Source organism: Aspergillus mulundensis (assembly GCF_003369625.1).
Source record: "Aspergillus mulundensis strain DSM 5745 chromosome Unknown scaffold_0, whole genome shotgun sequence".
In the NCBI taxonomy this organism is placed as follows: domain Eukaryota; kingdom Fungi; phylum Ascomycota; class Eurotiomycetes; order Eurotiales; family Aspergillaceae; genus Aspergillus; species Aspergillus mulundensis.
The window spans coordinates 527232-552792 of NW_020797888.1; the positions used below are offsets into that span (position 1 = coordinate 527232).

General features: G+C 53.3%; 10 protein-coding genes across 10 annotated transcripts; 6 read left to right on the forward strand and 4 right to left on the reverse strand.

Annotated features, from left to right (window-relative positions):
* Positions 1–959: 959 nt before the first annotated feature.
* DSM5745_00155 (Amino acid transporter) lies at positions 960–2522 on the forward strand (the record flags this gene model as incomplete). Its single annotated transcript, XM_026742171.1, has 5 exons — positions 960–1058; positions 1118–1379; positions 1426–1617; positions 1669–2057; positions 2106–2522. 5 exons carry the CDS (start codon positions 960–962, stop codon positions 2520–2522), a joined length of 1359 nt encoding a protein of 452 aa, XP_026608016.1.
* Positions 2523–4906: 2384 nt separating this feature from the next.
* On the reverse strand, positions 4907–6194 carry DSM5745_00156 (alpha/beta hydrolase; the record flags this gene model as incomplete). Its single annotated transcript, XM_026742172.1, has 2 exons — positions 4907–5817; positions 5867–6194. The coding sequence occupies 2 exons, from the start codon at positions 6192–6194 to the stop codon at positions 4907–4909; spliced, it is 1239 nt and encodes a 412-aa protein (XP_026608017.1).
* A 96-nt stretch (positions 6195–6290) lies between these two features.
* On the forward strand, positions 6291–7464 carry DSM5745_00157 (carbon-nitrogen hydrolase family protein; the record flags this gene model as incomplete). Its single annotated transcript, XM_026742173.1, has 4 exons — positions 6291–6455; positions 6503–6591; positions 6641–7080; positions 7136–7464. 4 exons carry the CDS (start codon positions 6291–6293, stop codon positions 7462–7464), a joined length of 1023 nt encoding a protein of 340 aa, XP_026608018.1.
* A 339-nt stretch (positions 7465–7803) lies between these two features.
* On the reverse strand, positions 7804–8854 carry DSM5745_00158 (uncharacterized protein; the record flags this gene model as incomplete). The annotated part of the gene is made up of 4 exons (XM_026742174.1): positions 7804–7976; positions 8036–8308; positions 8379–8676; positions 8738–8854. The coding sequence occupies 4 exons, from the start codon at positions 8852–8854 to the stop codon at positions 7804–7806; spliced, it is 861 nt and encodes a 286-aa protein (XP_026608019.1).
* Positions 8855–9632: 778 nt separating this feature from the next.
* Positions 9633–11045, forward strand: DSM5745_00159 (uncharacterized protein; the record flags this gene model as incomplete). Its single annotated transcript, XM_026742175.1, has 1 exon — positions 9633–11045. One exon carries the CDS (start codon positions 9633–9635, stop codon positions 11043–11045), a length of 1413 nt encoding a protein of 470 aa, XP_026608020.1.
* Positions 11046–11729: 684 nt separating this feature from the next.
* On the reverse strand, positions 11730–14279 carry DSM5745_00160 (uncharacterized protein; the record flags this gene model as incomplete). The annotated part of the gene is made up of 1 exon (XM_026742176.1): positions 11730–14279. The coding sequence occupies one exon, from the start codon at positions 14277–14279 to the stop codon at positions 11730–11732; it is 2550 nt and encodes an 849-aa protein (XP_026608021.1).
* A 1275-nt stretch (positions 14280–15554) lies between these two features.
* On the reverse strand, positions 15555–16629 carry DSM5745_00161 (dTDP-4-dehydrorhamnose reductase family protein; the record flags this gene model as incomplete). Its single annotated transcript, XM_026742177.1, has 3 exons — positions 15555–16270; positions 16335–16354; positions 16448–16629. 3 exons carry the CDS (start codon positions 16627–16629, stop codon positions 15555–15557), a joined length of 918 nt encoding a protein of 305 aa, XP_026608022.1.
* A 789-nt stretch (positions 16630–17418) lies between these two features.
* DSM5745_00162 (FAD-binding oxidoreductase) lies at positions 17419–19096 on the forward strand (the record flags this gene model as incomplete). The annotated part of the gene is made up of 2 exons (XM_026742178.1): positions 17419–19014; positions 19064–19096. 2 exons carry the CDS (start codon positions 17419–17421, stop codon positions 19094–19096), a joined length of 1629 nt encoding a protein of 542 aa, XP_026608023.1.
* Positions 19097–19578: 482 nt separating this feature from the next.
* On the forward strand, positions 19579–21661 carry DSM5745_00163 (STE20 family serine/threonine-protein kinase; the record flags this gene model as incomplete). Its single annotated transcript, XM_026742179.1, has 6 exons — positions 19579–19639; positions 19702–19769; positions 19830–19997; positions 20048–20649; positions 20700–21335; positions 21397–21661. The coding sequence occupies 6 exons, from the start codon at positions 19579–19581 to the stop codon at positions 21659–21661; spliced, it is 1800 nt and encodes a 599-aa protein (XP_026608024.1).
* Positions 21662–22835: 1174 nt separating this feature from the next.
* Positions 22836–24523, forward strand: DSM5745_00164 (uncharacterized protein; the record flags this gene model as incomplete). Its single annotated transcript, XM_026742180.1, has 2 exons — positions 22836–24223; positions 24322–24523. The coding sequence occupies 2 exons, from the start codon at positions 22836–22838 to the stop codon at positions 24521–24523; spliced, it is 1590 nt and encodes a 529-aa protein (XP_026608025.1).
* Between the last annotated feature and the right edge of the window lie 1038 nt (positions 24524–25561).

Here is a 25561-nt window from a genome sequence, read left to right on the forward strand (position 1 = left end):
CGATATAAGGCGCCATGTGGGAACGAGGCATATTGCACCATCATCATACAAGTGCTCCGCGCCTACATGCGGCGGAAAGCATTTAATAGGAGAGGTTTTGAAGGAGCATATGTGGCGGTGTCATACGGATAATAATCCGTCGTAAAGTGCTTAGGTGGTTAAGGCAATTCTCCAAGGCTTCCTGGTTTTCGGGGTTTGCCTTACTTCTTCCTTTCCCCTAGTTGTCGTCGAAGCCATTATATATTATTTAGGAAAATGTGTCGATCTCAATCCTCAACATCGAGGCAGTCACAAACATAGCCCATCTAGCTCTACCAGTTCGACCTGTTGGGGACGATGAAGTTTCGAGCTAAGAAAGGAGCGAAGCCAAACCTTAATGATCCTGATGTTTCTATTTTCATGCTCTCCGGCTGCATCTAAGGGCTTCTGAATCGAGGTTGTGCTCACTTACGTTCATCACCGTCTCCGTATACCTTGATCAACCCAAACGTCATGAAATGAAGACAATCATGCACACGGCTTATGCGTCATATACGGTGGCAAACTCTCCCCGCCAGACGGGGCTGTGCTCCCAGCTGCAATGGAGATGGCAGCTCGCTCTGTTTCTTTCACCGTAACTGACGTGGAGATAGCCTCCGCTGCAGTATCAGTCCTACCTGGTGCTTCTCATGTTCAGCTACACTCGATGTCCCGACCAGGCGCTTAGTGTAAGTAGATGTCATAATAACGCTTATCTATCTGCTGGCGAGTGACGATCAGGAACATCCGGGGTTTTGCCGGTGCCGGACCCACGGCTTGGGAATGGAGCCGACTTTGCCTCATCTGGCAATACTACGGGGCATGTCCCCAGCGCTGCCCACAGTACCCGGGCCGGTGATCGGGACGAGTTTTTCATATCTCAGCCCGCTATCGGCCGGAATCTCTTTCTGTCTCTGGAATTCGGATTCTGGTCTTGCACAATGGAGAAGGAAATGCCGGACGACAATATCGGAAAGCCTCCTATTTTGGAAGATGCCGTCTTTGGTGAGATCCAAGAGGGCGGCGTCAACTACCGTGATGTAAGTCTGTCTCAATCAGGGTTTCTCGGACAAGACCGGCCTAATCGTGATATGCTCAGGTTGGCTGGAAGGGGACCACGGTTCTCATGATGAAAGCCCAGATGGGTCTGGGGGTTCTGTCCATTCCCCAGGTTTTTGATACTCTGGGGATCATACCGGGGATTCTGATCGTGCTTGCCATTTCCGGCATGACCTGCTGGTCGAACTGGATGGTGGGGGTCTTCAAAATGCGTCACCCGGAGGTGTACGGGATCGATGATGTTGGGAGGAAGATATTCGGCCGTGTTGGCTTCGAAGTGCTGGGCGCTGCGTATGCCTTGTGTAAGTCAGACCTATCTTGAGACAAGTCCCCTTCTAATAGCGCCAGTCTGGATCTTTGTGGGCGGTTCCGGTATGCTGAGTATCTCGATTGCTCTCAATGCCCTCTCAAACCATGCAATCTGCACGGCCATCTATGTGATTATTGCCGCCGCGCTCGGGTTCGCGTTTTCGAGTATCCAGACGATGGCAAAGATGAGTTTGCTTGCTTGGATAGGTACCGGATGCATCATTGTCGCGGGTGAGTCTTTAAGGAAGGCCGTCTGTAGCGCTCTCTTCTGACTGGTCTCAGTATCGACCGTTACCATTGCCGTTGGAGTCCAGGGCCACCCTCCCGCAGTCGACGGCGTCATACCCGAGGCCGATTATAAACTGTTCGGCAACCCTAGCTTTGCCGATGCCATGGCTGCCGTCTCGACCGTTTGCCTAAGCTATGCCGGAACGCCGGCGTTTTTCCACATCGCTGCTGAGATGAGGGACCCCAGACTGTACACTCGGTCCTTGGCGGTCTCCCAGACCATCATCACGGTCATCTATGTGGTGTGCGGAACGGTCGTATACTATTACTGCGGCTCCCATGTTGCGTCGCCGGCACTGGGCTCGGCAGGAGCCGTGATCAAGAAGGTCTGTTACGGTATAGCCCTGCCCGGCCTGATTGTTTCGATGGTCTTCCTGCTCCATGTAAGTTTTCTCGACGAACTCCACTTTCAGTCACTGACCATTCCGCAGTTACCCGCTAAACAAATTTTCGTCCGCATGCTCCGCGGCTCGAAACACCTCACAGCCCATACCCTAATCCACTGGGTAGCCTGGCTCGGATCAACGTTTGCCGTCTCGCTGGTCGCCTACATCATTGCCAGCGCCATTCCCGTCTTCAGTAGTCTTGTCTCGTTCGTCGGTGCCCTCTTTGGAACCCCGATCTGCTTCCAGCCTTTTGGTTGCATGTGGTTATATGATAACTGGGGCTCTGGAACAGCTGGAAAGCCACTGAGCTGGTGGCTCAAGGCAGGGTGGAGCTTCTTTATGATCTTGGCCGGCTGTTTCTTGACTATTGCCGGGACGTACGGATCGATTGTCAGCATCATTGATTCGTACAACGCGAGCGGGGGTTCGTCGGCATGGTCTTGTGCTAATAACGATGTATAAATTAGCAGCGCACGGCAACGATGCAGTATGCAATTGCATTAGTCGTGTATCTAACAGACTGGTGCGGCATCGGACGACTGATTTATTGACTTATGATAGAATAGATTGAATGCAAATTTTGACTCAAATGAGAGACTGTTCCAAAAGAAGGACATCTTAGCTCGAGCCAGCGTTGTCAACCACATGAGCGCCCCCCTCGTAGAGAATCATGTCGCAAGCGTTAGTTAGTCGCGAACAGCGTGTGTGTTTTCGCCGTCCAACAGAGGCGGCATTGATACCGTGACCAGTCAGGCGCCAGGTATCCGCCCCTCTGTGTCGTCCTGGCTTAAGGGGATGCGAGCCCTATCATATTTTTGCCGTTGGAGGCGTGGCGTGGCCATTGGTGAGCATTTGACAGCGCTGGATTCGAATTGTGTTGTGTTGCCATTGTATCGCGTTGCCTCGGGCGGCCATCGTGCTTTCGGTCTTTGCAACGGGATGAGTCCGGCGGAAATTTCAATCCAGGATAGCGAAAAGACCTTCTCTGACCCTGGTCTTTCAAAAAGACTCTGTTGGCCCAACTCTATGTAGTATCCAAGAAGAGACGCGGACTGGAAAAGATCAGCCGGTGTCAAGCGCGATTTTTCAGGCCAGCCACATTGATATGCCGACCGTCAATGAAGAAGGATATTCCATTGGCAGGAAGCCCTCAGTGCACCACTGCACTCTTTCTTTGACAAAAGATGGGTGAATGCCGAACGGTTTCATCCAGGGCCAGTGGAACCGGGGAAGGAGCCGCCGGCGACCTCCCCGGCGGCGGGGTGTTTGCCGTTTGCGTGTCTGAGCATGCTGATGATTTTCCGTTCCACTCTGTGTCCTCCACTCGACATACCGACGACTGTGGAATTTGGTATAACCTCGGCATTCATATTTTTGTTGCGTCGGCGAGCCCGGAAGCTTCGTGTTTTCCTCGCCTACCACTTCCGGTGGATGGCTGTGTGGAGTACATAAGCCGCTGGGGTAGTCGGAAACTCGGTTGCTTCGAGTGTTATGATGGAAGTGTGGGATGCCAACGATAATGGTAGCGGAGGTTGCGTTGTGACCGTTGGCCATCGGAATCGGAGAGGGATGGGTCGAAGTCAGCACACAGAGTCCGCCTGTTTCGTTAACCACCCTGTATGGGCTGCAGCAAGGGAGGTTGCTACTCGGACATGGGGAGCTTGGGCTGTTGCAGGCACATCAAACAGACCGTGTCCTCCGAAAAGAATACCCTTTGAATCAGAACCATCTGAATTCCTTTTCCTGTGCAGAAACGGATTGGAGCATCGTCTGCTTGGTCTTGCTCAGAAAAGTGAGGCACAGATGGAGATGATCCCGAAACTATGGAGGATGGATACTGTTGAGATCACGGTCTCTGTCCCAGAGTTGAGTAAGATACTATGTGAAAATTCCCCTGCTCTTGGCTGCAGGCTCTGTACACAGCTGTAGTTGGAAGACCTGAGCTTCGTTGTAGTACAGGCATGGACCGAGGGAACCCAGAGGAAAGGTCTGCCCAGCACATCAGATCCAACATCTGGAACATACCTTGACCGTGGTACAAAGCGAGGCCCAGAGCAACTGGTCGGCTTGGATTCTTCATCGCTATGAACCCTGTTTTGCTGCACGTCGCTGGCCAACTTGCCATTGGCATGTTCTCTTCCGTTACGGCAGATGCAAGCACCAACCCAAAATCACTGCTACAGGCCCCAATCTGGATGTAGCCTCCTGTCATCATGCACATCCCCCCTGCATTGGGCGCGGCCTTGAGAAAGAAACCGAGAAGATTTCTCGGTTCGCGACCTAACGAGGCAAGGACAAGTTCCATTTACCAAGCTGTCAATTCGAGAGGTGAAGCCAAGAGGCGGCGCATCATTCCATGGCCTTGCCTGCAAAGACAGAATCATATAAACGTGGGTTGCCCTGCGACTAAGCAAACGATCCTCCCAGCTTGTCAATCAAGCAATCAGCTATCCGGTGTGTTAACTCTCATTGTTCGTCATCCACTCCAGTTGAGACCGCAGATCACGACCAGCTCCTTTCCTATCTGCCTGGCTCAGGACTTTGGCCACACTGCGCTTCCCCTGAATGCATGCCAGGCACCTCCATTGCCTCTGCCTACATTGCATGATCCTATGGATCTCCCAGGCAGAAAGAGTACTATCCGGTTACTTTATTGAACCTTGCCTGGGCGACTAATGGTAGTCCATGGCTCTCTACACATAAAGGCCGCCCCTTTTTCCAGGACCCAGGCGTCAAATAGCCCGGCGGTTCTTGCTGAAATGCCACCCTGGCACTTCTCTAATATGCTCCCCCGTCTATTCTGGTCTTCTCTATTTATCACTTTAACCTGCAGAGCCGTCCGAGACTCAGAGCTTGGACCGTTTAGAACCCCCGATATGTTTCTCCCACTGCTCGTCGACCCGAATCCTCTCTTCATGTGGAACGCCCTTCCATGCCTCTCGATGCTTCCTCACCTTTCTCTGCCACTCAGCAACCCTCGAGTGAATAAAGTCTCCAGCGGCATCTGCGCTCTCCCGCACAAGCTCCATCGGAACCAGATGGCCAGCCGGCAGAACAAACTCTTCCACAGCACCAGCCTTTACACCACCGCTCCCACAGACACCCGTCCCCGTGCTCTCCATCTTCTCCCTCCGCGCATCTGGAGTTGAAAGCTCAGACTTTTCGCCGAAGAGATACAAGACTGGGGGCTTGAGATCCGGTAATCGACGGAACATCAGTGCCGGCTCAGGGCGATAGGAGGGACTGTCTTCGTCGATATCGTCGGGGTGCATATCCTCCTTGGGATTCCCAAGTGCAAGGCCAGAGCGCTCGTCAATATACGAGGGACGGACATAATAAAACAGTTCTTGAGCCTTCGTCGTCGTCAAAGTCACGGCGTTCGGTCCGTTCTGCTCCGTTACAGGATACAGCGTCGTCGGGAGTTCGCGAAGGCCATACTGCGTCCACTTCTCAAAGACCCTCTCATCCCATGCTTGATAGAACGGACTTGTCTTGAACTTCTCCACAGCCTCCGCGCGAGACGGCCATATGTCTCGCCTGTACGTGGAAGCCTGCGCGAATTTCGTCCCCGGGTTTGAACGCTGGATTGTGGGGTCGACCAACACCAATGCGCTGAATAGGGTTGGATGCATTAGGGACAAATGCGCTAGTTGCATTGCTCCCATGCTGTGTCCGACCCCTACGACAGGTTGCGGGATCTGATCTTGGAAATGGTTGATCATGGAAAAGAGGTCACGAGCGTGGTCGTGCCAGTCGGCTAGCTGCCGGTCAGAATTGACTGTCTGGGAAGGAGGGAGGGAACTCACGATCGTCCCCGAGGATTGTCTCATTCAACACTCCACTTTGCCCCTGCTGTGCGACATCTGCGATCCAGATTGACCTTATTCGGCGATTATGGCTCTGCAGCCGCTGATACAAATCCTCCCAGAGAGGCTCATAAAGTTCTTTCGGGAAGCCATTCGCATGTGTCCCGATAATGGTGACATCACCATCTTTCGGATCTGGATTGTCAAGCGGAATATACTGCTTCACGGCTAGTCTCAGCTCGTTTTCATGGCCCGGTTTGACAGCGCCCAGGCGCTCTCGGATATGATGGGCCCGGACTGTATGCTCAATGACCCGGAAATGGGACATGTGTTTGCGGAACAAGTTAATAGAACGAGTGAGTGCTCGGAACTGAGCGGAGTTGCCGAGCATGGTCAGATTGAAAAAATAAGATAGTAAAAAAGAATGCGGAGAATACCTGCCTCCTATACATCGGATATCCGCCCCGCCCCGCCGAGATTAGCCGAGGCCCAACCTTCCGGCTTCCGTCCCGCCACTTGGTCCGACAACTACACTCATACATATCTCGCCATTATGCCCCGCGTTGCCGTTATCCAGTGGTCGATCAAGGTACCTTGCGCCATCTACTCTATAAGTTCTGGCGCTAACCGCTCTAGAACCTTGCTGTGGAACAGAACCATTCCACGGCATGCGAGTACATCCGCTCTGCCGCCGCACAGGGCGCGGAACTGGCCGTTCTACCTGAGTACAACTTCATCCCAAACAATAGAGATCAGCACACTGACAAAAAAAAGATACCACCTCTTCGGCTGGGCCCCCGAAGATCCCTTCTTCGCCGAGCAAGCCTCCCAAACAACAAAGTACCTCGAGGCATACCAAGCCCTCGCCAAAGAGCTGAGCATCTGCATTGTTCCGGGGACACTAGTAGAGAAGCATCCTCATCCGGACTCTTCGCTATCTTCCGAAGATCAAGACGGTGATAGAGATGCTTACGTTCTCTACAACACGGCCTATTTCATCTCCAACACCGGCGCCATCCTCGGCCGGTACAGGAAGAAGAACATCTGGCATCCCGAGCGGGAGTATCTGACTTCTTCGGGCATGGAAAAACATGAAGTCTTTGATACGCCGATTGGGAAGGTCGGATTATTGATTTGCTGGGACGTTGCCTTCCCCGAGGCATTCCGAGAGCTGATTGCAGCTGGGGCGGAGATCGTGATTGTGCCTACTTATTGTACGCTCCCAATACTCCCTTCGCGAGTTGGGAAAATATGCTGAATAATAACCAGGGGGCCGCTACGACGCGAACCCAGACGCACTAAACCACAACCCGAACTCCGAAGCGCTCTTCCTCGACTCCGTGCTAACAGCGCGGTGTTTCGAGAACACCTGCGGCATCATCTTCGCCAACGTCTCCGGAGAAGAGCAGTTCCTCGGAATGTCGCGGGTTGTTCTTCCCGTCGTCGGGCCCATCGCGAAGATGGGCAACGAGGAGGGTGTATTAGTTACAGACATGAACATGGATCTTGTCCGCATTGCCGAGGAGAACTACAAGGTACGGATGGATATAAAGAGGGAAGGGTGGTACTACTCTTATCGGCACTCTGAGAAGAGGTAGGTGGATCTATAGAGATCCATTGGAAAAAGATAGACCAGGCTGTCTGCCGATAGTGGATGGCAGACAACTGATGGCCACGGTAACACACCTAAATGACACTAAATGGCAGATATCTCTATAGAGCTAAAAGACAAATAGATGGCAACTAGGTGGTTGGAGAAGAGAAGAAGAAGAGGAGGAGGAAAGAGCGATCAGGCTGGTATTTGTACCCCGGCCTGCTGTCTTGATTACCAATTCTTGTTGCCTGCATTACCAATTCTTGTTGCGGACGTGTGTTCCGCAGCCCCTTCTTCTCGTTTCCGTGTGCTTGATAAGCTTCTTCTCCTGAACCTTCACAGCTTATGGCGCATACGGCCACCCGTAAACACCCGCCGTCAGCAGCAGTCCGGACTGAATCTCCTCCGTTTTCCCCTTCAGCTCCTCCACATCCCAATTCACCCACACCTGGCGCCCATTCAGGAATGATGCCTCGCGACTCGCGAGCCAGACAGTGAAGTCTGCGGAGAGCTCCGCTACGACCAATTAGTCAAGCCAACTCAAAATACATCTGACAGGATGCTAGGGTACTCACGCGTATCAACAGGAACCGTCTCTCTTGTCGCTCCAGACCTATGGAAATTCTCCGTCTCCACGCAGCCAGGATGCAGACTCGCCGTGAAGACATTCGGGTTCGAAGCGCCGATAAACTCAAGGACTTTGATACCGGCTAGCTTCGACGCAAAGTACGAGGAGAGGCCGGGCATTGCGGCGGGCGGGAGGACAAGGGGTCCGCTCGTGAGCGAGATTATGGCGGAATGCTTGTGGTTTGCGGTAGGGAGGAATGACTTGGATGTCACCATCGGGCCTTTCGTGTTTGTCTACACGCACATTCAACATTAGCACTTGCAGGAAGGGAGGTCGGGAGGTCGGTATACGCGCCTCGAAGACACCCCACCACTCATCGACATCTGCATCCTGGATGTTTACCGGGGCAGGAGCGTACCCAGCGCCCAGGATGAGGATGTCCCATGTTCCCACTTGCTTTGCGATGGTTCGGAGGGTGGTCTCGTCTGTCACGCTGGTCGGGTATACTTCCACCGCCACCTCAGAGGCGACAGACGACAGCTGTTGCTCGGTCTCGCGCAGCTTTGACTCTGTCCGGCCTAGTAGGATTATTCTCTTTGCGCCGGCGCGGGCAAATGAGTGGGCTGTTGCGCGGCCGATGCCGCTGCCCTATGGATACTCAGTATGGCAGCACAGTGGAAGGGAGAATGCGAAGGGATGGCGAGCATACACCACCAGTTATGATCACTGTCTTTCCAGCGGCACTGAGCTCAGGACGTGTGGGGGAAATGGCAGCGTAGGTGTCGTTGTGCCATGTCTTCGTGAGGGATGGGAGAGGCGGTTGCATTATGGCGGTTCTTGGGATTTAGAAGGGAAAGTTGGTACGCTCCGGGACAATGGTCTAGGTATTTAAGCTAAATGCCTTGATTCATAGCATGGCAGTGAACAAGGCCATTGAGCAGCAACTGATCTGCAACGCAGCCAATGGACTAAAACCGCCCATCAGCCCCAGAGCATAGTGCCAGCAGTAAGTATCCTCTTTCCAAGTTCCGAGGTATCCGGTTCCAATCAGACGTCTTTGGATAATCTTCTAGCTCTTGCTTGACTCTTCAGCTGAATGTCTTTCAGCCCCCATGGTACATAGCGCAGTGGGTCATTGGAGTCGTGCTAACTAACTGAGGTGTCAGGCCACGGCCCATGATTCAGCCTTTCCCCTCAGCTACGTATTTGGTTATCTTCTGGTCTGGAGCAGCGTTGATAGTACTTGATTAGCAACCAGTTCCTTAGAACTGTCCCATGGTGTTGGAATATGGTAAGAGTGCCTAGTGCCTACTGATATAGCGGTAGATACCAGTGAATATTAACCCATCGCAGTATCATCGGCCGAAGAACTGCTTATTGCGGCATTTGTCTCGCTCCACGAATTAAAAAGGAAACCGACGTGGCTTCCAGTGCATAAAAGCTTGTCTCTCTACAATCATATATGATTGGTAGGTGCTGGGTCTAGGGCAGCTCATTGTATTGTTCAATGTTCCTGCCTGAACCTGCCTGAGGCAGCCACAATCCACTGCACTTTCCCACGCAAACTTCATCCCCTTCCTTCCTCTTTCTTTCTGGCAATCACGATGCTCTCAACTCTCCCCAGGGAGATCCTGCTGCTTATCGCTGGCTATATTGAAGCACAGCGAGACACCATCAATCTCGCCCGTTGCTGCCGCTTATTGCAATCTCTCCTCCAACCCACAATCTTTAGATCCCCGAAGCTGAGACACAATGGCGTCCGCTCCCTCAGCCGTCTAACCAACTTGCTGATTCCAAAACCCAAACTGGCTCAGCATGTCCGTTCCTTATCTATTCGGTCTGGAGTCTATAGCCGGCACGGGGGCTGGACAGTTCGGTATGAGCCTGACACGATCTCTCCCGTCGTGAAGGAGATGGCAGAGTCAGAAAGAGAGGCATCCCTCTGGAAAGCGCACTTGCAAAGAGGACTATGGGAAGATCCCTGGCTAGCGCTTCTGTTGCCATTCCTGCCTAATCTTGAGGAGCTCGAGGTCGAGGTTTACAGCGGTGCGCTAAGTTATACATCAATGATGGTGGGACGGGCATCGCAGATGAAGAAGCCGTTCAGCGCGGAAATGGCTCTATCCCGACTCAAGCGGGTGAGTATTGTGCGGTGGGATGATCAGGAGGGGATTGGTGCAGGCATTGAAGCAGAAAAATTGTTGCCGTTCTTCCGGATCCCTTCTCTACGCAACTTCACTGGCGAAGTCATTACGGACGGAAGTGACGAATACGAAAAGAAGAAAGTCGGCCAGAAAAGGCTGGGTTTCTCAAATGTCACGCATATAAACTTCTTCAACAGCAGTTCAGGGAGCGGATTTCGTGACTTGATCAGGGCGTGTGCGGGACTCGAGTCGTTCGTCTACACTCATTCAGATGAAAGCGTCAATGGGCATTACGGGTATGATGAGTTCGGCGACGAGTATGGGCCAATGCCTTTCAACCCTCCGGCCCTCCATAAGCATCTCTGCAGACACAAAACCACTCTCCAAAACCTAGTGCTTGGTTACAACAGTTTCAGTCTAAGGCACTATGGCCCACATACTGAGGCATTTTTTGGTTCTTTGAAGGACTTTAACGCCCTTAAAAAGCTTGATCTTTCAGTCTACAACATCATCAACTGGAAATACGATGAGGATGAAAGGAAATACGAGGCCGTAAACCATATCATGGATGTCCTGCCCGCTTCACTGCAGGAGCTCACCGTGGGAGACTTGTCCTTTTACAATCATATCGAGGTACTGTACGGAATAACAGAGCAGGCAACGGATGTCGTGCACCAAAAGGACGAAACAGCGTTTTCGAAGTTGTCTAAGCTTGAATTCAGGGGTTCTTTCCGCTCCGGGGGATGGGCAACAACCCCAGGCGAGGAGCAGCTGCCGCTCAAACCCGAGATCACCAGCATGACAGCTGAGCTGCACTCGCTGTGCCCAACAAAGGGCGTTGACTTTCGCCTACATCACGGACCGGGTCCGTAAATTTCAGTGTTGGATTGACACGACGCATTGCAAATGCAAATGCGGAGTCTAAGCTTATTTTTTTTTTTTTTGGCTCTGCAATCAGCTCACTGAGACTGGCAGCGCAATGGCGCCTCGACTTCATCATAGGGTCTTTGAAACGAAACTCGTCCGAATGAGATGAGCTGGAATCGGGGCGCGGCCACCTTGAAATAGGAGGGGGGCGCCCTGTACCTTGTTTTGTTCCTGCTTACCTTACGGCGTAGCAGCATTCCACATATTCTGACTGACTATGAACCAGTCCTTCTGCACGCTGTTAGGGGCGTCGAACCCCACTGTGTGCACGATGAATGTTTGAGGTATGGTCTTTCGGGCGGGATATAAGACCTGTCCACGGGCCCGAGCCTGACAACCTGCTGGGTACAATCGGATACAGACCGAATTCTGCGCCTGGGCGCACTGCCCTGATACACACACAGAGAGCAAGAATATACCTTTACGCACAATGAAGGGTATAAGCGAATGCATGAGCGCTAGATAAGAACTAGAAAAGCTAGCTATATAAGGCTGTAAAATCAACAAAAAGAAGGAAAAGGAAAAGAAAAAAGAAAAGGAAACAGGTTCGTAAAATCACACATAGGTCATCATAATCGTCAAGTGGTAAGTACGGTAAAGAAAAATCATCCTGCTCAATCCAGCGCTTTTCTACAATCCACGCAACAGACTCCCCTCGGCAAACGGACTCTGCGGCGTCACATCCAGCATCGGCTTCGTCGCATTGCGGTCTCCCGTCGCAACACCATGCCCAATCGGTACCCCCGTAGCCGCCGTCATTGTCCCCGAGCGGGCAAGAAGACTATTCGGGACGAAAGCCTGTTCCTGAAGAGGAGACGCTAGATCAGGTGGCGAGGCGGGCGAGGCCGGACTACCGGCGGCATTGTGGTGTCGACTGCGCGCCGTATTCGAGCGGGAGCGGTTGCGGGAGCGCACTTCGCCCGTGCCAGACTGCGGCTCTGGAGGCGGCGTTGGGAGAGTCGGGCCAGGTCCAGTGAGTGTTGGTCGACGCCAGGTCTTTGCAGGTGGGATCGCGATGCCGCCTGCTAGTTCATTGCTCAGACCTGTGGCGGCGTCGATTAGGGGGCCGCCTGTGTCGACTGCGACGCCTCGGCCTTTGCGGGAATGTTGCGGGGGTTCTTGGTAGACGGGCGTGAGGTCGACGAGGGGCTTGCCTTGTGGTCCAGCGCCTTGTTTGATTGAGTGCGAGCGCTTGAGTAGAGAGTCGATCTCGGGTTGATGTTGGGCAGAGGTGATGCTGTTCGTGCGGCTTGCTGGTCCTGACCGCGTCTGGCGAGGTACAGCAGACGAGGCAGGGACAGTGGTGGTGGCGGATCCGACGAGGCCCTGGTTGAAGAGGACTTCAGCCTCGCGCTTCTCGCGGTCTTCGCGTTCTTTCATGGCCTTCTGGCGCAGCGTGTACGTCCGGCCTAGGAGGCCGCCAGCGGAGAAGGGTGATTCTTCTGGTGACTGGGTTGTTGCTGGCTCGGGGTCTGGGACGGCTGCTAGCGATTTGGGGAAGGATGATGGGGGCGGGCCGTGCTCGCGCGATGATCCCCTTCGTGCGGATGTTTGGCGCGCTTGTGGGCGCTCAGTGGAGCTCTCTTCCTCGATGCTGGTGTCGATGGATGCTAGGAGGGGTTTGAATGAGCGGATCTGGGCGGGTTCAACTGGCACCGGTTCGTCCTCGGCCTGGCCAGCTCCTAGTTTGTTGACCAGATACCAACTGCGCCATGTCTGGACAGCTCTATACCAGCCATCGGCGATTGATTTGTCGTTCGTCGCGAAAAAGTGGATGAAGTTCTCGGTTGTCAGGAACATGCTCGCTTTCTGCTGGCTCTTGATGGCGTAGCAGATCTTCTTTGGAGGTTTCACTTTCTGAGACAGGAAGCCTGGTGTAGGGGAATAGATGTCGAAGTCTGAAAGATGGCAAACGTTGGTCTGCTCTTTCGTCATCTCCTTCTTGGACAGAACAATCTGCCCATCGGATCGGATAGTCAAGTAGCGCTTGTCCCATTTCCGTGGTTTTTGAGAATAGTAAATATGAAAAGTTGCGTCCATTGGCGGGTTTGTCGGTACATTGGGAGCGGCGAGAAAGTCAAGTGCATAGACACTCGGGGCTGGGACGATGATCAAGGTATTTTCCGTGTCGTGCGCCCATGAATTCATGACATCTCGAATACACTCATACTGCCGTAAAGGACGCTCTAACCCTTGTGCAGTGAAGGACTCCATGAGAATAAAGCGAGGAGGATCGATCTCGGATACCTTCCGAGACGCAGAGACTAGTAAGTCATACGCTGAAGTTGATGGGCTGACGCTGAGCTTCAAACATTCCTTCTTATACTGCACCAGTACTCTCCGCTCACCAGCATTGACAGCGGATACAGGCGCATCAATTCCAGGGAACAGCGTAGGCGCATTGGTTTCGGCACCAGCATCTACAGACGGGCCGTTCCTCTTCCTCTCTTTTGAGCGCGGAAACTTCATCGCATCCTTGAATGATTTCCGTTTCGGCTCGTTGAGCGAATGGCGTCGTCCTTCGGCGCTGTCAACTTGGTATCGCTTGTCAGTCACGCGGGGAACCTCGCGATCAGTGGCCGCTCGCCCCCTGGTGGCTGGTCGCTGGTAGCCTGAAGGCGCAACGGGCGTTTCACCCGTCAGACTTGCCATAGCCGCCTGCCTATCTCTCTCCCGCTCATCCTGCTCTGTGTCGCTTGAGGTATTGCCGTTCCCTCCAAATAACCCCTTCCCATGTGTATCTAACCGCATCGCACCCATTAATCTTCCCCGTGGCTTGGTCGCATCCACACTATGCGAGTCCTTGGTGGAAGGGCGCCGCGGAGCATAGTCGTCGTAGGCGTCTGTCGTGGGTTGTGTTCGAGGCACTGCGTATTGTTCGGTGGTCATTGGAAGGGGCGGAGCATCCGTTAAATTGGGCGTCGAAGGCTTCTGACGGCGATAGCGCGACATGCTTTTCTTGATTGTAGTTTGCTGACAGCTAGCGAACTCCAGATTGTCTTGCGACGCTGACATCGATGCGCTGGGGCGGGTTGGCACTGGCGTAATTGCGGTGTTCAACGGAGCCATTCCCTGCGCATTACTAGACGCTGCCTTTCGCACGGAGCGATATCGTGAGAACTTGGCGGGTGTCGGGCCCTGCCCTCCAACTCCAGTGTAGTCCTGAGTCTCGGTAGCCATTTTTCGTTTTATCCGTCGCAGGATTGTCAAGGCGAGTCGGCGTGGAGAGCGATATAGAAAGGAATACGAGAGGAGGGACTAGTGTTCGCGTGACCGTCGCATGCGGCTTCGGCTCTCCGTTTGCGATCCGTAGGTGTAGGCTGTAGTCAACTCGAGAGCACTGCACAGCCGAGCCATGCATCCGAAGCAAACAAATCGCAGGTGCAGATACAGTCTGTTTAAGGAGTGAGAGGAAGAAGGAAATGTGAAATAGACAAAGAGGCACTGGCAGCCAGTTCCCCCTATAGCCTGCAGAAATGTTTCACAAACGTTTGATCGTTATAACCAGTCCATGGTCTGATTCCAATCCAGAAATAGACAAAGGCGAATCGCGGGCACAAAAAGCAAAAACGAGAAAGTCGATTGCAATCGCAACTAGGCGCCTGGGTATAGCGGAGATTTAAGTCAGGGACTCGCTTTGCGACGACGCCGAGCGACTTGGTGGACCTGCAGTGCGAACCACCTGCTCCAGGCAAGGGGCGCTCCGACGAAATGAAAGGGACGCCGGTGATCCTAGTGATTGCCAGCTCTCCAGCTATGATCGCATCGCAGTCCAAATAACTTGGAATAGGGCTGGGAATCAGGCTTCCAGATTCTTGGTGGGAGACTTGGGGGAAGAACGGGGAGAGATGGGACACACTGCGGGCGATCATTGGGGGATGGAATTCGATTCCGCCGCCTAGGCTCTCCAAGTGTCGCGCTATCAAAGCACGCCGATTCAATTAATAACGGAAAACTGCGTGTTCCTGCATGACTTCATTTGCATCCTGGTCCTGGTCCTGGAGGCTGGATCAGATTGATCTCTCCTGATCGTCCAGTGATTGACACGATTGGCGCAGGCGGAAGACTCCGAGTCTCCGACTCTCACCACGCCGCTTAAAAGCTGGGAATATCGACTGGGATAAGACACGATAAGACATCCAGAAATTAAAACAATCGCCATTATGTTGGGCTCGACGCCAGATATCCGAATCCAGTCCTCTCATACGCTGCTAACCCACTGTGCTCCGATGCTACGGTTTACTCCGTACTGCGTGTCCTCTCGTGCTTCCAGGCGTTAACAGCTCACTATATTCTTGGCAATTTGCTTTTTGCATTCTCTATGTACCGGTATGTATCAGTTTCATCTCACAGAAGTCGCCTCATTTCTTCTGAGTCTCCAAATGTTTTCGCCTGTGTCTTGTTAGCCCTTGCCGGCAGACTGCAGCCAATAGCTGGCCGATCTCAATTGAGTACTCACCACCAATCGACGAATCCAACCGTCTGCACATCAATTCCCAGGTCCTTCAGCGCCTTGGTCGAAAGATGAGTATCGTACGGTCGCTGTACTGACGCATTCGGGTCATTTCCTTCCTTGTTACGGACCATTCCCTTTAGGGACACGCCCAGGATCTCCGCAAATTTCTCGCATATCTCGTACTTGGTCATCCTGTCTTCGGATGAGAACTGAAGAACCTTGGGGAGCTTCAGGATTTGGCCGCGCTCCTTAAGATACTTAATCACAATATCGCGCAGCACGCGCGCGACATCCTCGGTGTTGGTAGGGTATCGCTGAGCCCAGTCGTCCATCTTGATGCCTGCATTCTCATCCTGAGCTTTCCAGACGGCGTCAACTAGCGTGTTGACGGCGCTCTCGGAGTTTTCGTTTGCGGTGCCGTACAGCACTGGTACACGAACAATGATACCCATACCACTCTTCTTGGTAGCTTCAAGCACAACTTGCTCGCCATCCCGCTTCAGCTCACCGTACAGGTTTGGGGGCTTCGTCTCTGTATCGGCCTCGTATGGTGCCTCTCCCTCGGTGCCTGGGAAGACATAGTCCGTGGATATGTATACTAGGAGTATGTTCCTCTCCGCTGTTAACTCTGCAAGGTGGCGCGTAGCGTCGACGTTGACTCGGCGTGCTTGCTCGGGGTTCTTATCGCACAGATCGGGGAACCGGTTAGCAGCACCTGGAAAAGTGGTCAGTCCCAGTTCAGCAGAGAGGCTGAGTCTCTTGGAAATGAGTGAGCGTACAGTGGATAACAATCTGAGGCCTAGAACCGGACGTGTTAGCACGATAATGGTTGTGGACTCAATGCCACTGGATGTAGCTGTTCAAGTCTCCAAATTCAAACGAATCTACATACTTGGCTTCGTCCAGCAGTCCCTTAATATCGTCCGGCTTCTCAAGGTCAGACTTGAGGATAGTGGGTGGGTTGGCTCGCGAGAAGCCCTGGCCGACAGTGAGGCAGCCGGAGCGCTTAAATCGGTCGAAGACCTGCCGGCCCAAGAGGCCAGTAGCTCCTGTTACGAGAACTGTAGTCGCCATTTTCGCAGTGTTTGTTGAGGCAGCAGAGTGAAGAGTTTGGGAATTTCGAATGAGGGAGCTCGGAGCTCTGTCATCGGCGGGGCTCTCGAGTGACGTAACCTTATATCGCGGGCCCCCTCCTCCGTCCAAGATTCTAGATGTATACCATGCCCAACATTGCAGCAATGTATATGGTGCAAGTTCAACGGAGTTTAACAAGATGCTTTCGATCAGGTTCCATTGAGACCAAGCCATGTAGAGAGTTCATGGCTTGTCCACATGCTTCCTACAGGTATCCTCATGATGCTTTATAGTATCTTAGCAGCTTAACCCGAAAGCTTCACGTCTGACTCGTGTTTCTTTGCAGGCAACTCCTGTTCCTTGAAGGCTCGTCAGTGCTCGTCATAGCATATCTGCATGGAATTGAACAGCAACAGATCATCTGCGCATGGTTATGGACCTTCAGGCGCCAGAACATCTCACCAAATGTGAATGACAAGCTGGCAATGAATCTTTAGGAAGGGCATTATTGATGGCATTAACCTGCTCATGTTCCTGGCAGGTCAAGACCCCAAATCAAGCATATCCGCCACAAGCGGATATCTAATACATCCCAATACATTTATGCTTTGTATTGGTGCATTCTGATTCGCTTGACCTCGCCATATCGGTAAGTTATCAGTTCAGGCCGATGCCGGCCCGCTGCAAGCGGCTGATTAAGCAACTGGTTCCGAGCCGACTCCGAAAGCAGTGAACTTTAAAAAAGTCCGGACATTTATCCAGCTGTGGCACTGTCAACGACCGATCGCTATGTCCGGGACCAGGAACTTTGCAGTCGCCCTTCGACGGGCTCGCATGCCCAAGCCGCGCCTCACTGGACGGCCACTCGTTTCTCAGATCGCTGTGCCGGCCACTCGCAGCTTTTCGCAACGACCTGCGCTGCGAGCGACGAAGGAGATCAAGTACACGAGCGACGCCTATCCTTCGCTGAAAAGGAACCCTAACTTCGCTGAGATTACCGCGGAGGATGTGAAGTACTTCAAGGAGCTTCTGGGCTCCGAATCAGCTCTAATTGATGGTGTAACGACCGACGCCACGGACGATATCGAGCCCTTCAATGGCGACTGGATGCGCAAGTACCGTGGACACACAAAGCTCGTTCTGAAACCGCAATCAAAGGACGAGGTTAGCGAGATTATGAAATATTGCAATGGGAAGAAACTGGCCGTCGTTCCGCAGGGTGGTAACACGGGCTTGGTCGGAGGTTCCGTACCTGTGTTTGACGAGATCGTCATCAACACTTCGCGGATGAACAAGATTCGGTCATTCGACGAGGCTTCTGGTGTACTGGTTGTGGATGCTGGTGTCATCCTCGAGGTTGCTGACCAGTATCTGGCCGAGCGACACCACCTCTTCCCGCTTGACCTCGGTGCCAAAGGCTCGTGCCACATCGGCGGCAACGTGGCCACCAATGCCGGCGGTCTCCGTCTGCTTCGGTATGGCAGTCTCCACGGAACAGTTCTTGGGGTTGAAGCCGTGTTACCGGATGGAACAATTTTTGATGGTTTGTCAACGCTGCGCAAGAACAACACCGGTTACGATATGAAGCAGCTGTTCATCGGGTCCGAGGGTACGATCGGTATCATCACCGGTGTTTCGATCCTGTGCCCTCCCCGGCCAAAGGCCGTCAATGTTGCCTACTTCGGTCTGGAGAGCTACGACCAGGTCCGCCAAGCCTTTGGCGAGGCTAAGAAGCAGCTTTCTGAGATTCTCTCTGCGTTTGAGCTTATGGACGGCCGCAGTCAGAAGCTCGTCCACACAAGTACGGGCAACAAGTACCCATTAGAAGGCGAATACCCCTTCTACTGCTTGGTTGAGACTAGCGGGTCTAACGCTGATCACGACATGGAGAAGCTGGAAGCGTTCTTGGAGAGCGTCATGGGCGAGGGTATCGTCGCGGACGGTGTTTTAGCCCAGGATGAGACTCAGTTTCAGAGCATCTGGCGCTGGCGAGAGGGTATCACAGAGGCCTTGAGCCACCTCGGCGGTACCTACAAGTACGATGTTTCCATTCCCCTTCCCGAGCTGTACCAGCTGGTCGACGACTGCCGCGAGCGCCTGACAAAGATGGGCTTTGTCGGTGATGACGACTCGTTCCCCGTCCGCGCAGTTGTCGGGTATGGTCACATGGGTGACTCAAACCTCCACCTCAACATCGCCGTCCGCCAGTATAACAAGGACGTCGAGAAGGCGATCGAGCCTTGGGTGTATGAGTGGATTCAGAAGCGAAGCGGAAGCATCAGCGCCGAGCACGGTCTCGGCGTTGCGAAGAAGGAGTTTATTGGATACAGCCAAAATGACACTAATCTCAAGCTCATGAAACAGCTGAAGGATTTGTATGATCCGGTGAGTGTTTCGACAATCAACATTTGTGATTGTTGCTAACTGGCAGTAGAACGGAATCCTCAACCCTTACAAGTACATATAAACAGCCACATACCCATCCATGAATCTATTTTGTACCATTCCCAAGTGGACCGATAATTGATTTTGTAGTCGCATATCGCCTGCATAAGTGCTTAGTAAGCCCTGGGCCGAGGCTACCCCGTTGCCATGCACTACGGGCTTGTTGTGCTGCGGCCGATGGATGATCGGAGTCGCTATCCATTGGATGCCATGGACTAGCGGCCCCTCAGTGATCAAGAGTATCGATTTACTCCGGTGCCGTAGTCTAGTTGAGTTATCCAGCTCCCGTCATCTCACATTCCCCGGCTGGTTTCTTCAGCTTGTTCATGCTCCGCGACAGCCTCTTGCTGGGCAGGAATCAGGTAGCTGTGCGGGTCGCCGGGCGCCTTGTTTTTGCTTTTCAGGTTTTCTGGGCTCCACCCCTGAACTTCCATCGAGCTTCGAGCCTCGAGCCTCGACTTCGAGCTCTTGCAAGCTTTCAAGCTCCGAGCGAGGTTAGCAGACATGTCGCGAACTATGGCCGACGATATGGCGAGCCAGTACCAGATGATGGAGGAGCTCGGGAGTGAGTGGATCAGCACCAATGCGATCAATTGTATTTGGCTGACTGACCGTTTGTTCGCATAGGTGGAAGTTTTGGGACGGTGTACAAGGCAATTGACAAGTCTACTGGGGAGATTGTTGCGATCAAGCATGTGAGATCTGCGGAGTCTTTCGCTAATTCTTGCATCCCAATTGACCTTATGCTTGTCTAGATCGATCTCGAGTCGAGCGAAGATGATATCCAAGAAATTCAGCAGGAGATCTCCGTCCTGGCGACGTGCGCGAGCCCTTACGTTACCCAGTACCACGCGAGCTTTCTCCGAGGACACAAACTGTGGATTGTGATGGAGTATTTGGGCGGCGGATCATGCCTTGACTTGGTAATAATGGCTTGTTATGGCGAAGAAGAAGTTGGCTGACGTTGGTGCAGCTCAAACCGGGTGTTTTCAACGAGGCGCACGTTGCTATTGTCTGCCAACAGCTGTTGCAGGGCCTGGACTACTTGCACAGCGAAGGAAAGATTCATCGCGACGTGAAAGCGGCCAACGTCCTTCTTTCTCACACCGGCAAGGTGAAGCTAGGAGACTTTGGAGTCGCGGCACAGCTGACCAACATCAAATCGCAACGCAATACGTTCGTCGGCACCCCTTTCTGGATGGCCCCGGAGGTAATCCAGCAATCCGGATATGACTACAAGGCGGACATTTGGTCTTTAGGTATCACGGCCATGGAAATGATAAATGGAGAGCCGCCGCATGCCAACATCCATCCGATGAAGGTGCTCTTCTTGATTCCCAAAGAGCCCGCTCCTCGACTACAGGGTGACGGCTACAGTAGCGCTTTCAAAGACTTTATCGCTCAGTGCTTGACCAAGGACCCGGACCGCCGACCTAGCGCAAAGGAACTTTTGCGACATAAGTTCATCCGCAATGCTGGCAAAACGGAGGCGTTGCAGGAACTCATCCACCGCAAGCAGGACTGGGACGGTGGGCGTGGTGTGTCGCGCAATGTGAAGTACTATGCGGAGTCTTTGTATGCGACACTGAACTACATTGTCAAGAAACCCAGCTAACCGTTGTTAGGAATACGATTACCCACCTGAAGGATGATGATGGTTGGGTCTTTGATACAGTTAAAGCCCCCACCATGGTCATTCGAGAGGACTCTGATGTCTCAGACTGTGGATCTATCATTCACGACCCTCTCTATGATGAGTCCGCAGAGATGATGGAAAACCTGCGCATCTCTAGCCCATCAGCCCAGCAAAGATATGCCAACGGTACCGCTGTACGCCGCGCTCCACCGCCCGCTGACCGCAGTCCTTCCGTACGACGTCCGAAGCGACGATCGAGTGGGGTTAAGCAGCCGTTGGGAGTGGATTTGACATTTGGCAACAGTCCTTCCACGGTCCGCCAGTTCCGCCGTGTATCTGACAAGTCGCCGACCGAAGACTCATTCTCCTCGTACCAACTCAATGGAGACGAGAACGCGAGCCCTAAGTCTCTATCCACTGGAACTAACAATAAGGAAGCTCAACTGGGCCGCCGGGCGTACAGCAAGGCGGTAGGCCACGCTTGCCAGGAGGTTCTGGGGACTACCGGGGACCAGGAGAAGCGAGAAGCGATTTCCCGTCTTGCAGAGGCCTGGAGTGACCTGGAAATGGTTGATCCCGAAGGTCTATACCACATCCTTAGAGCCACTAATGAGAAACTCCTAAGGTGAGCACAGCACCCTTGATTTGCGCCAAACTGCGTGTGCTAACAACGGATCTTGGGTCAGCGATCCCAAGCTGTCAAGTCTCGTCCCACAGGGTCCACCACCCGAATCCCCACAAAGGCCTCGTCTGGTTCTTGCACAGAATAATCCACACCTGAAAAGCCACAAACGCCGGCAATCTGCAGTTGTGGCCGAACCAATCCCCCAGCCACAGCTTGCGAGCTCGCCCACCCAGTCGGTTCCAGGCATGGAGCATATCAAACAGCTATCAGATGTCCTCTATGGTCGATGGTCCGAAGGTCTTCGCAACCGATGGCCTGGAGTTTGATCGACCTTTTTTTTTGCTGTACAAAACGGTCCCCGGCGTTTAGTGATCGGTTCTTCGCTTTTTCTACGCTCGCTTTCTCGGTATAATACCCTCGTTCCGGCGCCCGTCTAGTCGAGGATGCCTTTAACTCGAATAGCAATAGCGGTCTGCTATCTGGATTCCCTCCATACTACACTACTACAGCTAATTTGCCCCTATTTGGCGTGCTATCCCCAGAACTGGGTTTTCTGTGTGGATTTTGTGTTTTGTTCTCCTGAAATTTTTTTCCACTTTGAGCTTGTGAATACCTGCCGCTGTTTCTAATTGACAGGGCACCTCCATTTTCCTTCGTTGCTCATTTTGGACTAGCCGTTTATATTGTGAGATACATTGGTGTTGGTGTTTATAGGACTGCGATTTGATTCTTGTACATTTAGATAGGACCTCGATCACGATATATAGTTAACAGAGAAGGCAATTTGATAGCACACGATATATAGTACAGCCGAACAACCATTGTCTGGAATGGCTCGAAAAGCGAAGGATAGAGCCCCAGGTGGACAGTGCTGAAGCTGTCACCATGAGCTCCCTCGAGGCTCGACCCCTTTGCTTCTCAGTTGTTCACGAATCACCACCAACCGACCTCATTCCTCAGCGCCCATCCAACCCTTTTATCTCCCGGATGGATCCCCATTGTTATTTTAGTACCGCCGTTGTCACATAGCTATCTCTGCCTCACCGTTCTGCCGATCGGCCCCTGAGCTAGCTGAAACGGAAAGGATACGCGTGGCTGCACCAACACTAATTTAACGACGGTCTGGGCTTCGACGGCGACGGCGAGGGCAATTATTCTTCGAATTCTCCTGATTTCTTTTCTTCTGTTCCATCGCTCCATCCCAAACGTATCTCGTTACGTCCACGTTCTTTTCTCGCTTGTTATCATTCGTCTTTTCGCTTTTCGCCTTCACTCGCTTCGTCTTTCGATTCTCCGCTGCTCCGTCGCCCGCAGGGATGCCATGATCGTGCCGCTGTCGCCTCGATAAATCCTCCTGATTTGTTTCCGCTTCCTCGTCGGTGTTCCGCGATGGAAAATTCCCCGGGAATGGACCGGACATCGACGCCGGAAGCGTCCCAAACAATCGGGGTCTCGACCAAGTCTACGAATAATGAACCACTACTACCCTCGCCCCGGCAGATGCCCTCCAAGCGATCATCGCTCCCTCCTCGTCCTCACGGTGCCGCTCGACATACGAAACGCCTGACCTTGAACTTTCCCATCAATATCGATCCAGCAGCCTTTGATCCCAGCGCATCGGCCTCGCCGTCTGGATCCATGACACCCGTGACTCGATCGTCCGCCGCGCGACATTCCCCCGTCCACACTATAACCACCCCTCCATTCGACGGTCAAGATGACGGCACGAGTCTGTTGACAGCAATTGCGTCTCAGGAACGGAGGGTGCTGGAATTGCGCGAGGAATTACACCGGGCGGAAGCGGAGCTGGACTCATTGAAGAAACAATGGACAACGTCAGAAAGGACAAGGAAACGCACGGAAGTCAACCATCGCGCGGAGGCTATGTTACCTCTCAGGTCTCCGGATAGGGTTGCCACTTCAAGCGCTGCGAGCACACATAGTAGGGAGACAAGTTTCAGCGGCAGCGTGAGCTCCACAGTCCCGCCTCAAGTTCGACTCAGCCGGGAGTTGGAGCGACGCCAGAGTCTGCTTGCAGCTGCTTCAAATGGAACATCTGTGTCATCGAATGGTAGACGGGTCTTTCAGGGCTCTCATACGCGAACTTTGTCCTTGCTCTCTCCCACCACCGGCTCGATGAGCAGCAAGCTGTCCGAGTCTGGCTCTAGCCAAGTGGATAGTGATCGTGTAGGCCGGCCTCCGCGATCAGCCACCATGCCATCCGTTGATCGGGTTCCTGTCCGCACTCCAACGGCGCCAACCGAAGACATGGTCACCCAGTGGCGCAAGACCATGCCAGGGTCTCCTGCGTCTCGGGACACCCTCATGCGGACTGGCAAGCAGATGGCGTCGGACCTGCGAGAGGGGCTCTGGACGTTCCTGGAGGACATCAGACAAGCGACTGTCGGCGACGAAGGAATCAACGCCACCGAATCACGCACAATGCAGCCTCGCAACCGCGACTCCAGCTCGACCTCGCGCAGCCGAGACCGACTTTCCGTGCAAACAGGCAGTGGCAAGGCGTCGTCGCGCTCATCCTCGGGCAGGAGCCCCGGAACATCAAAAGCTACTGGTAAAAGCTCCAAGTCGGCGGACATAGACGCGTCGTTCTGGAGTGAATTCGGCATTGATTCTTCTTCTGGGCAGCAGCGCCCAAACGCTCGCAGAACCCCCTCAACCCCCAGCGGGTCACACAGTCGCAGTCACAGTCTCAAGCCCAGCGCTCCCACCACGCTCGACGCGGACGAAACCTGGGATGACTGGGATAATACGCCGCAGCCAACGCAAAAACCGAAATCGCACACCCCCTCTTCGAGCCGCTCTACCATCGAGTCGAGACAGGATCACTCGCCGGTCACTCAGTTCAGTAGTCCCAGGACCAGCACTAGGTAGGTTGATCTGGCTTTTGCAAGCGTGAAGTTACTTTTCTTTCCTTTTTTTTCTTGCTCCTGGCTCTTGCTTGTATCATTTCAACTAACATTCGCAGCTTCGGCGACTGGCGCCACGACATCCCAGACCCCAGTGTCTCGGATGGCATCCCCTGGCCTGCACTGACGCAGGCAGCGCCATCGAAACTCAACCGGACGGCCTCGAACTTGATGGCAGAGTGGGAGCGGAGTCTGCAGTCTTCGCCGAACCATAGTCCCCTGGCTTCTCCTGGCCTTGGCAAGGACAGCAAGAACGACTGATCTGCCACTCTACAAAAAGAAAATCATCACCACACCGGACTTTTTACGTCTTCACTTCCTTCCTGGTGCTGGACTCAACCGCTGTATATATGGACACGAATATGCACGACCTATCTTTTTACCTTCTGCTCTATATACCTGACCCAACCTGACTGACCTGCTCGTGGACCGACCTGATCTGTTTGGTTTCGAGGAGGACAAGCACAAGAACTGAATATGTATGGCTTAACGCAGGGTCATGATTCGGGTCGCGAGACCCTTACGAGTGTTTTTTTTTTTGTTTACTTTCTTCATGTCCTAGACCCTAGTTGGATAACCTTTGGACCATGTCCGTGTATCTAGAATGTACTATCTAGCCACATCGATAAATTCAACCACTATCAAATCTTGCTTACCTCTAGACACGATCCCCCAACCCAACCACGCTGGGTTGGTCATCACAGACAGTGTAGAGGGCATGCAAAAATCCGAGAAATATACAATAAGTAAACCATGGGCCTCCATACCTACCAGGCGCTCCAGAACTGCTCCCCTATATCATGCACCTCGACCCCAAACGGGACATCTCCAGACGGACACAGGGCACGTAACTCGTCCAGCACGCCCTCCAACCCCTCCACCCGCCAACTCAACACCAAACTCCGCAACATGCCTAATAGCATTACATGCCTTAGCGACTCAACAAGCATCCGACCATCCGCCCTTAAACCCCGACAGGCCACTATACTAAATGAAACCGTCAGCCGCCTCAGCCCTCCCAGATCCCGCTGGACCACAGCGCAAGCCGCCTCCCAGCCTCCCAGCACAAACTCCACCTGATAGACCCATGTCGACTCCACGCATCTATCCAAATGCAGGTGCGGATGACGAGCGGTAATTCAGCAAGCGTCCGCCGTTGTCGGAGCTGCAGCTCGTGCGTGTACAGGATGTCGATGGCCTCGGCGTAGACCCGGCGGTGGGAGCAGAGGAGGCCGTATGTGAAAATCGTCCGCTCGTGTGCGCTGCGTTTTGCTTTCCGAGCGCAGCCTCGCAGTGTCC